Raw genomic sequence first — 13,456 nt, forward strand, 5'->3', positions numbered from 1 at the left:
AATTGTTTTAAAGTATACATCTTTTTTTTCCTTCTTTTTTTTTTGGTATATTTTATTTCCTAGCTATATGCACTGTTTAATCATAATAGTAGAATATATAAATTAATGTTGAACATCACCTACCTTTGTTTGACACCCAACTGCTGGTGTGTTCTTTGTGTGGAATGTACTGTTAAATATTCACCAACAAGTTCTAATACTGTGTATAATTGTTCTGTTAAAGGAGAGGACAATTAAGGCATTTGGCCTGGTATGCATATTCAACGATATATAATGCACATTATTGCTTAATATCAACATGTATAATCGTATAGTTAATTAATAAAACGGTTAAATGTGACGACTATTTTATATAATGGGCGCAGCCCTTTTGTACCATCTCAGTGAGTACGCCACCCTGGCGAGCTGATGGTTACGTAATACTTAACGCGTCACGTCAGGAATGAGCCTTAGAACTAGAGAAACATAATCTACCTGGTTTTTGCGGGATGATAAATAGTCATACATTGCAATGTTCTGTAATAATACACATCCCAGTAAGCCAGCAGTAAGTATATCTAGCACTATATATATTATTTTTCAATACAAAATAAAATACCATTGTCAAAGTGGCTACACAACAAGTCGAAACAATTAACAATGTTTTGCCCATGCATTAACCTACATACTGAAATGATACACGGAGTGGTTTTTTAGTTAATTGGTCTATGCTGTTAGTTGCTTCTACCTGTGATTCCTGATTGGCAGATGTGTATTTGATTGGTAATCAGACGAGCCAATTAATTGACGCTGTCTAGACACAAAAATACATACCGGTATTGTGGAATATTACCTGTCGCCCCTAAAATTGTAATGGACATGGTTTATTACTGTAAATAGTTCTGTAAAACTATTGATTAAGTAGACTTTTCCATCTAAAACCACAGAAGTGACCAATTACTTAGTCACAAAGAAAAGAAAATTATCACTTGGGTATCGTGGGTTGTCGTTTTTGCTCCAACGTAGCATATCAATAGGCGTAATAGTATACATTTTTCCTTTGGATTATTAAACAGAGAAAAATACTATAACCCCATTTTGTTCCATTAATGCAACTTGAAATATATTTAGTTAAATAGTTTATTATATTATTACGTCATTTATGCTGTTTTACAAGTCAGGTTGATCAAAGAGAAGCGCCTTGTTGAAAATTACTGCTTTTGTTTACACTATACATACAGGAGATGGTCAGGAGCTGACGTCGCTTCGCCCCAAGCTATCCCACTGGACGTCACAAAAACGAAACAAAATGGCTGCCCCCAGTTAGCAGGAATAATCGTGTTTTTTTATTAACTCTAAAATTACGCGTTTTTCATTTGCTAAAGTGTCAGTATGTGTTGGTGGTCCGGGTATGCATCTTTACAACACATAAGGCTCTTGTTGGAGTTGACCTTACCTTTAACCATTCTTTGACTGGTTGTAATGTGTACAATACATTATTAATAATTCTAGTGTGTGTGTGTGTGGGGGGGGGGGGGGGGGGGGGGGGGGAGGGGGCTACATGCTCAGTTGGTAGAGCACTCACCTGAGGTGTTTGCATTATAGGATCGAATCACCTCAGTGGACCCATTCTCTGATTTTCATTATAACCAGTACCTCATGATTGGTATATCAAAGGCTGTGGTATGCACTGTTCTGTCTGTGGGAAAATGCATATAAAAAAATCGTTTTTGTTAATAGAAAAATGTAGTAGGTTTCTTCTAAGACTGTCGGATATCACCAAATGTTTGACATAAATCAGTCTATGATTAATAAATCAGTGTGCTCTAGTGGTTTTGTTAAACATTAAGGTTCAAATGTTATTTGCATTATTAACCATTCTTCAGACTGGTTCTTATGTTTCAGTTAATAAAACCAATCACTTACGATAACTACCAAGTGAATAAAATTAACAACATTTTCATGTTGTTTGTGCTTTATAAGCTGATGTGAATTGACATGGCTAAGGAGGGCTTGTCAGTAGCACAGAGTGTGATGAGTTAATGACTAATTCACTTAATTAAGTGAAACCTCATGTAATATGCTACTTCACTGGTAAAGAATTTTGAGCTTAATGCTTGCCAAGATGTTTTAGGAACTACTAGCATTCCTTGGTAAAAAGGAAAAAAAAATATTTCACAGCAAATTTATGTAAGAAACATTGTGCTCATAAAGCCATTTTTAAAATAAAATAAATAGTGTGAGATGATGAGAGAAACAGAGACAAACAGACAGACAGGTGGAGATGAAGAGAGAAAATAACTGGTTAATTATAAACATTCTAAAATATACTTTATATGGCTGCCATGGTAACAAACAAAAATGGAAGCTGAAAAATTAAAAGCTTGACCAGAAACACCCCATAAATGTTTGTAGGTTTGGCTTTTTTTTGTGTTTTCGTTTTATTGAAAGGTGGGTTGGTTGGAGGGTTGGGTGTTTTTGTGTGTGTGGGGGGGGGTGGGGGTTTGGGGGGGTGGTGCTCTGGGAGAGGTGGTATTTTTATTACTGTATATTAAAATATATAATATCAGGGTTGAAAATTAGCAGTCGCCCATGGCGACCTTTATTAGCTAGGGGCGATTAAGAATTTTACAAAGGTAGTCCGTTGGGCGACCATCGATTTTTAGGGTCTGGCAAGTATGGTACCAGTTGAAAAAAAAAGACACTGAAACTGAATTGAATGCGACAAAACACACCATGTCTGTGTTGACTCGAACTACAGATCTGGTAGTAGAATACATAGCACATGCTTTATATTTTGACAGTACCAGACTGGCTTCTGTGGCTTTGGGCCGGATCTTTCTAAAAATAGAGCTTAAAACGTATTGAAGACACTGCATGTATTTCTAAAATCTAGAATGGACTGCATACACCATAATTATCTAGTAGAGCTACTATTTGACAATTGTTATTTAATGTTATGGTAAAAAGGAATCCAATTTAATTAGCTTATAATTATTATTCTGGTACAAAATCAAAATCTTGTAGTTTTAACACACTGACGTGAGTGCATGCACACATATACAAATAACAATGATTTTTTTTCAATACTACATGGCTTATTCCAAAGGTCAGTTAACATGATTGTCGTTGTTGGTATTCTTTTAAGTTTAAGCATGAAATCAGAACTGATCTAAAGTGACACCAAGACTTACCTAATGACATAACCATCAACATATTAATATAGTAAACAATAAGTACATGTTTTGTGCTTTGTAATATGATAACTAAGTACATCATGTATTGTGGTAAAAAAAAAAAAAAAAAATTTTTTTTTTCTATCAATTTATTTTTCTTTCGATTTATTTTTCTTTCAATATTTATTTTATTAGGAACCTTCTACTGTAGCATTTACAATATTGATATTAAACATACATGTGTGAGTGTTTCGTCTATAGGAGGACAGCCACTCCTGAGGAAATCATTTACTTCATCCCGCTTGCATCACCATATAGAGGACTGCCATCCCATACGAGTTTATATACTACAGCACGTGCAGTTCTACCTTTATTCTCGTTGTACTGCATTATTATTATTTTTACTTCAGAGGCAATGCAAGTGAAGCTGCATACCTTGGCTGTTCTAGCATTTTGTCTTCACTCCTGTATTAAAAATGACATTTAATCTGTATAATTTAATGGTAATTTGTAAAGAAACATTTTTATTTATACTGGATTTCTTTTTGTTTCTTCAATTTTTTTTATTTAAATTAGTATGGGGTTAAAACTTAAGAACATGTTTTTATATGAATTTTAACTTTATTTATTATGGAGTTACATGTCAATTCATCGGTTTCCTTTTGAAGCAAACGGACTATATATGGTGAGCACATGGTCATTATTCAACAAAGAACATTCTAGGTTTGATTTTGGCTGTGCAGTTAAATTTCAATATGATAACTTGAGGGCTAGTCGAATTTGAGAAGGGCCAGTAAGATTTTTCTTCAACTGGCCCTGCTGGCGACCATGGTTTTCATGTTAATTTTCAACCTTGTAATATTAAAAAAAAAAAAATGTTTATGTTTAATATACAGATATGATTACAGGCTGCTTATTGAGGTAGGCAGGTATGTTAAGCATCTTAATCAGTGTAATTAACACATAATTTGTAAATGTAGCCAGTGCAGGTGTAATCATAGCCAGTGTGTTTGCCAGTTACGACTACCAGCTTCTTTTGACAAGCCTGCGATATTAATATGAGAATTGAAAATTTGCATAAACCATTTATGGGTTACGCAAGAACAAATTCAGGTAACCCATTTTGTTTTTACTTAACCCATCATGAACATGTAAATAATGTCATAAATTCAATGTGCAAACAAAAAATGGGTTACGAAATCTATATTTATGGTAGCTATGCACGAATAAAATTATCGCTCTCGTAATTTTCAGAGAGCTGTATCATGGGGCTAGATGAATGGTTTGTAATTGTTTGGTGTTTGACTACTATTTCAGTCGATAGTGAACGTGAAGGCTATGTCTGGTGGAGCAGGTCCCGCCAGCTTGCTGCAGATGTTGGAGCCATGTGATAGAGCGGTGCTGTGGCTGTCCTACATCCACCTGATGGAGTTCCACACACTCCCGGGGCAGATGTACGACCCAGCCAATCAAAATCCAGGAAAAATAGTGTCAAAGGTAACTATTGGTTAAAAATAACATTGAAGATTGGCTTCAATAATATCAGGCCTCAGACCACAATTAATTTCGCTATATGTTTCTATATAGCCTTAGTGGCTATAACATATTTATTAATATCAGCAGGCCTATGGAGTTTTGTATGCCTGGGGGACACATACGCTGAAAGGACAACCCCTGTTCAGCTCTTTCTCCCAGCATATTGGTTTAAACAAACACACCCTCTAAACCAGACCGGAGTACTCCCATTTTACACAAAAAGCACTACTTTTGCATGGGCCGGAATTACCACAAACAAGTATTCAATGTCAACAAGTTACACATGTTTACAAACTACATGATCTCCCCTGTCACTTCAGTCAAATAGTTGCCACTTCATAGCTGTCTGCCATGAAATAATCACAGTCAAACAGCAGACTACTTGCGCGGTCAAATTTCCAGATTTTGGACAACCAACTGGGAAGATAACTGTAATCTGAGGCCATATGGTTGTCATGTTTTCATTGAGGTTTTTTCAAATCCAAGAAAAAATCATGTTCATGGTAAGAATTGGTTAAAAGAATCAACAGTTGTATCTAAAGTAGTCTTAGTAACATGGTTGTTACATCATTTGGTCAGGCTATTGCCAGAGGGTTATTTTATTTATGCCCACTGTCCCTTCTGGGGCATAGGCCATCGAGAATAGCTCTCTTTTTTTTCTGTCCTTTTTTTGTTGTTGAGAGTATGGAGGGTAAAATTACAAACCCTAAAATCTTGCAAATTAATGGGACATTCCTGAGTTTGCTTCAATTTTTAAGATGTTATCGACTAACAGAAACTTTTTAACAATTGTAATTACATATCAATATATGTTTCTGCATAAAATATTAGTGGCTGTATATTAAACATGTTTTTTTATTGTTCTAATATTTGTACTAGGTTAATTTTCATTTTATTTCCTAAAAACAAATTTGTTTCTTATGTACGAAATTATTTGAAGACAAAATCCAGTTTGGGCTTCTTGCAAATATTAAGATGACCAGAGAACACATTGAATATACAGAGACTGATATTCTAAACAAGAAAATATATTTAATGTGTAAATTTAATTGTAGAAATATTTTATTAGTCAAAAACATCTTACAATGCAGCAAATTCAGGAATGTCACTTTAATGGATATATTTTTTTAATTTTTAAAAAGATTATAGTAAGAGAATTGATGTTTGTTTTTTGGCAGGGTGCATGACATGTATCCAATTTCAAAACATTTCAAACCCATAACCACTTAATATAATAGGGTCACTTATTTTTGTTTTGTTTTTATTACATACCCTGAAAGTATTTTCAGGCAGAAAGCCTGTTGGTATACTGGCTCCAGCAAAGAGTGACTGGATTATTATTACTAGGTTTGGTGTAAGTGACAGACGCTAACCATGTTCAGAGATGAAAAAGTTCTCTAAGTTTTTGTGGAATTCCAGATTTTTATGGTACCCAAAATATAATTCTCTCATTGTTCTTTGATAAAAAAAAAATAAAAAAATAAACTAACCCCTATTTTTCAACACCCTGAAGTGTTTTCTGGCTGTTATACATATATCTTCTCTCCTGTCCATGTAAAAGTGAATAGTAAACAGCACTAATTAACCTTATGCAGACGTGTTGTTAAGTCTTTCTTTTTGTTCCCAAAAATCGAAAGCTTTTCCTTTGAAACTGTTTATGTAATAAAATATGGTATGTTTTCAGTTACTAACTTTAATTTTAGCATGTTCAACAAATACTTTTGTCTAATTTGTCCCAATAAGATCATACATATACATTTATTTTGGCCATATTTCATGTGGAGAGATTATCTCAAGATGTTTTGACAGATTTGACATACAGAATTCTGGCTATTTTCTCCATCAGACAGTTCCCATCTACAGTGTTTCATCACTGGACATTTTAACACCAGCCGTGTAGAAGGCACTGCTCTGGCATTTGGCCATCACTGTAAATGGAGAGTAGAAAGTGCTTATTTTCTGAGATTTGTACAGTCCTGTTAACATATCACAAGTAGAAGTATATTTATACTACATTGTATGTGTTCATAGAATAATCACTATGATGATCTTTGGCAGTAGAATTTGATTCAGCTGAAATAATTATTTTATCTTGCTGACCTCAAATCCCAGAATATATAGCAAATTCTTAATATATATCGCAATTTTGGAACACATTTTTGTTAGCCTCTCATAAACTGTTAGTCCTAGTTCAGTTAAATTTGGGTCATAAAATTAACAAATCTCTCTCTCTCTCTCTCTCTCTCTCTCTCTCTCTCTCTCTCTCTCTGTGTGTATGTGTGTGTCTCTCTCTCTTTTTTAAATATTAGATCCCCCAAACCTAAAACAAAATTTATACCACAAATTAAAAAAACTAAAAGTTTATTTTAGGCGTATTTCTTGTTCTTATACCTGTTGTGATTAAAGATGATGGTGATGATAGCAATAATAATAATAATAAATGTATGATCTTGTTGCTTTTCCTTTGTTTTTGTTTTCTCAGAGAATGTTTTTGCTACCTTGGGATTCTAAAAGTGAACTCAGTACACCAGTAGACGTTCTTGTTAAATATTTGTGGATGGCAATTGACGTCTGCTGTGCGGAATTAGGGTCAGATAATCCAGTCTTACCGGGATGTATTTCCTTACATCAAAATTTAATTCATCTACTCAAATCTCAGTCACGGTAAGTCTATAAATTATGTTTATGTATTTGTAGACAAAACATTTGTATGAAAGTGTCAAGTCAGCTACAGGTACTTGATGAGTGGTTCTTTTTTTTTCTTTAAATACGAGTAATAAAACAATTTTGGATTTTGGCATCTTTTCTGGGGTTTTTTTTATATATGTATATACATTAGCAATAAAACAGTTCATTTTTTGGGGCATCTTTTCTGGTTTTCTATATTGTAATGATCAAAATGTTGCCATACCAAAGATAATCACCCATTATAAATATGAATTTCCTTCTAATAATTTTTACACCCTCAAAATATTTTCCTTCCTTGATTCAGTGTGCATTTCAGACAGTTTGCATGTTTGAGTATCGCAGTCTTGTTTTTATCCAGCATTAAAGCAACATCCATTTTGACTCGACAGTGTTTGGCCTCTCTGCGAGTATTTCTTTTGTAAGCGAAGGCATGACTTGTTCCAACTTGAAACCATTTAGACTGATTGCCTGAAAGTGATCTTTAAACAAGCAGCAATCATTCGTGCACTGTTGCAAAGATTAACAACTATTTTCCAGAGCACACACTTGTTGTTTCTGGAAATAGGTGAAGAAGTATTTTTACCAATCGGGCACCTGAGCAGTCTGTCAGGCTGTTTGGACAGAAGCCGATTCTTGTTTTCATTGGCCTTGTTAAAAGCATCCCCTCATACTAATTTGTCTAACAAGTTTGGATGACTTAGTAGACGTTAATAGAGTAATTGATTACAAACTAGGGGAAAACATGTAATTGTTTTTCGTTAGTGTTTTTGGAAATGTTTCTCTTCTTTTTTTCCTCCTTTTTTTTTTTTTTTTTTTTTTTTTTTAGGTCAGAAGGGAAGTGTTTGTTCAATGTAATTTAGAGTTTTCCATCTGTCCAGATTTAGTTTAATTAACTTACATACATGTAAACATTTTTTAATGAGGATGTTGGTCACTTTTAACAGTTCACCAAGTTTACGTTCACTCAACATGTGAACATATTACAAATTGTACAAGTTAAGAAAAGTGGTTTTACATGTAAACTGAAAGAAAGGAGATATATATTCATGTGAACATATTACAAATTGTACAAGTTAAGAAAAGTGGTTTTACATGTAAACTGAAAGAAAGGAGATATATATTCATGTGAACATATTACAAATTGTACAAGTTAAGAAAAGTGGTTTTACATGTAATCTGAAAGAAAGGAGATATATATTCATGTGAACATATTACAAATTGTACAAGTTAAGAAAAGTGGTTTTACATGTAATCTGAAAGGAAGGAGATGTATATTTATTTATTATACACATACAAAATAAACAAATATACCAAATTTAACAACATTAGCTGATGTTTCCACCAGTGTACTTTTCACCAATCTTTATTGATGGTCAACTGTATATTCATGTACAAAATATCAGTATTCATTATTTTAACAATATTATTAAAACAATTAGATGTATTATTTCAGAATTATCCACTGACAGACCAGTAACTTACTGTAAAAATTTTGGCTAGTAAAAATAAGCTTTTTGTAAAAAAAAAAAATTAATAAATGGACTTGATTTTTTGCCCAGTTCATATTTTATTGAAAGAAATACACTTAATTTGTTGTCCTATTCTTAGTACGTGTAAATTGTAGGTGCTCATTGCTGGCAGATTTTCAGCAATATTGTTTTTTTTCCTTTGAGCGACACATTTCTCGAAGTAATGCTTTCTGGAAATTAATTTGTAATTAATTGTTGTAATGTTAATATCGTACATGTTTGTGAATGTATCTTGAAGACATTCAGAATATTTGCATTCAGTTTTCTGGATGCCATAGATTTTTTACCCCCTGCAGTTTTTACCCCCTGGGTATGTTAGCAACACTCGGCATAATATGTTTTGTGTACTTAGTAAGAAATCCCCACAAAACTAAGCACAGAATTAATACCATATAATAGTTCTGACAATGCTAGTTTCAACTGTCTAATAAAAATGCTAATAATTTTCATGGAAATTATTTTGAATTGGTACCATCTGTTATTACTCAACGCACAATAAAAATAACAATACAAGTATGCTATGCATGAAACTGAAATGATAATGTGCTATGGCAATTCTAAATCATTTCTTTTCTTACCTCTATGCAGCACAGTTTCTTTTTATAATGTAATTTTCTTTTTCTTGGCAATATGCTTACAATTCTGCATTTAAGGTTTTGTACAAAAGTGCAAGACTAACATATTGGGGAATAAGATATTCCAGCTAATAAAATGGGGAAAAGAGATTGTTGTAATCTGCATGTGTTATTCACTTCTTTACAAGGTTAATTTCACTGGATGGAAATCTCGAGTGCGTGAACCACGGATTAAGAGAAAAGAACTTGAAAAATGTGACCCGAGCGTCTGTGGGAATAACTTGTATTGAATGTGAATGGATGTAATGATTTTCAAATGCCTTTAGTGGAAGGTCGAGTGTGGGCACTTGACTGTGCGTACCTGCTTGCGCCAAGGGGACCTCTTGTATACCCTGAAAGATGTATTTGTGATAATCCAGCCAAATCATGAAAATCACTCTTGACAGTTTTTAAAAGTTGCAATTAAATATTTTATTATTTTTTAAAAAATGCAGACAAATAAATTAAAATTAATTTAATATCCATTAAATAATTTAATTAATTAATCAATTAAAAATTTAATTTGTTAATTTTATTTAATAATTAATAATTTCATTTAATAATTAATTTCATTTAATAATTTAATTAATAAAAATTTTTATTTATTAATTTAATTTAATTTAACAAACCAATGCAGCAAACCAAACATCTTTTGAATGTTTCGTCACTTGATGTTTTCATTTTCAATTTCAGTTTAAAAATTATTACATTTACATAAAAATGTACATGCAATCTAATTTTTCTCAGATACATGTACATTTACAAGGTAACTTTAAAACTCAGTTTCAACCCAAGGTTCAGTTAGTTGTAGGATCAATTCTTCATAGTGGTTACAGATTGGGTAAATGAATTTCACCTTAGGACAAAGATTTAGAACTTAACATTTGAATCACTCTTCTCAAATTGTCTGTACGTTTAACTATTGAATCCCTTATTGGGGGGGGGGGGGGGGGGGGGCGAGACATAGCCCAGTGGTAAAGCATTCGCTTGATGCATGGTCGGTCTAGGATCGATCCCCGTTGGTGGCCCCATTGGGCTATTTCTCGTTCCAGTCAGTGCACCATGACTGGTATATCAAAGGCCATGGTATGTTCTACCTTGTCTGGGATGGTACATATAAAAGATCCCTTGCTGCTAATCGAAAAGAGTAGCCCATGTAGTGGCGAGAGCGGATTTCCTCTTAATATTTTGTGGTCCTTAACCATATGCCCGATGCCATATAACCGTAAATAAAATCTGTTGAGTGTGTCGTTAAATAAAACATTTCTTTCTTCTTCTTTTTTTCCTGTAGTGGGTGGCTTTCATATTTGCTATGGGTGTTTACAGAGTTGTAATTCATAACCTTACCAGGAATGCAATTTTCCCAGCTATTCTCAATTTTCTTCTTTCTTTTTTTCTTCTTCTCTTTTTTATCAAAAAATAATTTCATAAAATAGACTGGAATTGTTCTGAAATGCTAAACACAAAATTCTTTATTTATGTATAGAGCTTTTAACTTTTTCTAGGTCATTCAGCTTTCATCTTTAAGTTGATATCACATCACTGCCCCTTGCCCATCTCCATAAATGTGACACCATAAGTTTACATGAATGCATTTATTCTAACTTGTAATTGTGTTTCAGGTTGGAAGAAGCTTGTAGTGCGTGTCGGAAAATCCTCGAACAGTGTCCTGGTCTTGTAGACATGTGGCTTACCGCTGCCAACCTGTACGCATCGTGTGGTGATGTCGAAGGTGCTAGACATGTAAGTATCCTCCACTGAAAACTTGTATGAGCTCATTCCAACTATGTCAATTTCACTCAAGTTTTGACATGATTGTCATTCATTTTCTTGAAATATTATAAAATGACTGCTATCTTTGTATATACATAGAACCAAATTTACATCTCTTTGTGATATTACTTTATGAAATATGTAATTTTTGCTTAATTAGTATGACATCTCACTTGAAGATCACTCTCCTGAAAATGGTACTAGGTGAGCAACCACATGAACTTTTCATGTAAAATATACTAAAAATGTTATTGCAAGACAATCAATTTGCCACTCTCCTAAAACTTTTCAGGTGAGTGTGGAGGGGAGGGGGAGTGAACACTCGCCTTTCCTGCCGAAAACTGACCTCTTGACCACAAACAGCTGTATCTCCACCTTATTTTACCTAGAGACTTTAGTATATTAGTGTTATATTATATTATATTATATTTTATATTATATTGTATTGTATTGTATTGTATCATATAATATCTTACATTTTCAGTGCAATCAAAGTATGTGATATTTTTCAGATCACATACTTTAAGAATTTGATAACTTTGCAAATTAGATGTAAATTAGTCGAGGTCTCAGCACTAGGTTTATTGATATTTAAGCAAACGTACATGGGCGACAATCCATGATTGACATATGCATTCATAGTCATCAAATAAAAACATTTCAATGGCAATTTGACACTGAAAGCTGTCCAGTGTTCAGAAAAGCAAAAATGTTAGGCATAACTTTATTTTGATGTAAGGACATCCAAAATGACGTCATTCGAGTTTGACGTCATTTCCATTCAAAAATACACCGCGCCACATATTCTTACGTCATTTGAATATCAAGTAATGGCAGACTGGAATTAAAGTTGCGTGTACAGTTTACAAAAACATGTTGTATTAAGCTTGAGCTTATATGATAAAGAGATTATTACCCTCGTGTATTTCGGTATCGTCAATACCATATATTAGGAATAAAAATAATGTATTATGCTCGCCAGAGGCTCGCATAATACAATTTTTATTCCTAATATATGATATTGACGATACTGAAAAACACTGGTAATAACCTCTATATATTATATTTATAATATATTATATTATATTATATTATATTATATTATATTAGCACACCATGTCAAGAGAATGGGAGACTATGTCAAACCTTGTGTGGAATTGACATGAAATTACCTACATATTTCAAGGGCTTGATGTAGCTCAGTGGTAGAGTACTCGCCTGAAGTGCAATAGGTTGTAGGATTAATAACCCCGTCATTTTTTTTCCTGTCCCAACCAGTGACTCATGGTATGTGCTGTCATGTGTATGGGAAAGTGTACATAAAATTGCCCTTTCTGATATTAGATAGGAGTAACCTGTGGGTTTCCTCTCTCACTGTTTCTGTCGGTGGCCCACTGGGCTATTTCTCGTTCCAGCCAGTGCACCATGACTGGTATAGCATAGGCCGTGGTATGTGCTATCCTGTCTGTGGGTTGGTGTATAGGAAAGCTCCCTTGCTACTAAGTACTATTAAATGCAAAAATGTAGCAGGTTTTCTCTCTAAGACTATATTATGTTAAAATTACCAAATGTTTGACATCCAATAGCCGATGATTAATCAATGTGCTTTAGTGGTATCATTAAACAAAACAAACTTGATTTAGACCCATTGTTAAAATGCCCATATGTTAGACACCAAATAGCAGCAGTATAAATTATGATTAAATGAAGAGTCCTTTCCTTTTCACTAATTTGACAATCTTATTAAATTTACTTGTCCAATTTAGTGTCAGATTCAACAAAAATGTCTTTATTTTTAAATACATTTTTAAATACATTATAAATAAAAAATAATAATTTCATGTAATGAACAATATAGTGTATATTTCAACACTGTATGAAAAGTGGACAGTACATATCTCATTTTATTCAGAATGTATCAATATCAGTGTATTAAATGACCATGATGATAAAACCTGATAAAGAGTTAGTTTTTAACATTAGCTGATAGTACTTCTGACATCCTTCAAGATTACTAGATAATAAAATATGCCGCAAGAGTTGAAATTCGTGGATAATAAATACTTCAGCCAGTTTTTAATTAGGGTGTTTCCAAATCCCTCATAAATATATTTTATTACTCATTGACGAGTGGTGTTTTAATAAGTTTTGTGTGAAATTC

General features: G+C 33.2%; 1 protein-coding gene across 2 annotated transcripts in view; it reads left to right on the forward strand.

The window, feature by feature from the left end:
- LOC121369649 (zinc finger C3H1 domain-containing protein-like) overlaps positions 1-13,456 on the forward strand; it is a 94,924-nt gene that overhangs the window by 60,388 nt on the left and 21,080 nt on the right. For both annotated transcript variants that reach the window (XM_041494692.1, XM_041494693.1), the window contains exons 23-25: positions 4,473-4,652; positions 7,174-7,355; positions 11,145-11,265. In XM_041494692.1, the coding sequence (XP_041350626.1) occupies positions 4,473-4,652; positions 7,174-7,355; positions 11,145-11,265 (483 nt within the window). The remainder of the gene's footprint in view (positions 1-4,472; positions 4,653-7,173; positions 7,356-11,144; positions 11,266-13,456) is intronic.

The sequence above is a fragment of the Gigantopelta aegis genome, chromosome 4 (assembly GCF_016097555.1).
Source record: "Gigantopelta aegis isolate Gae_Host chromosome 4, Gae_host_genome, whole genome shotgun sequence".
NCBI classification, from domain to species: Eukaryota; Metazoa; Mollusca; class Gastropoda; order Neomphalida; family Peltospiridae; genus Gigantopelta; species Gigantopelta aegis.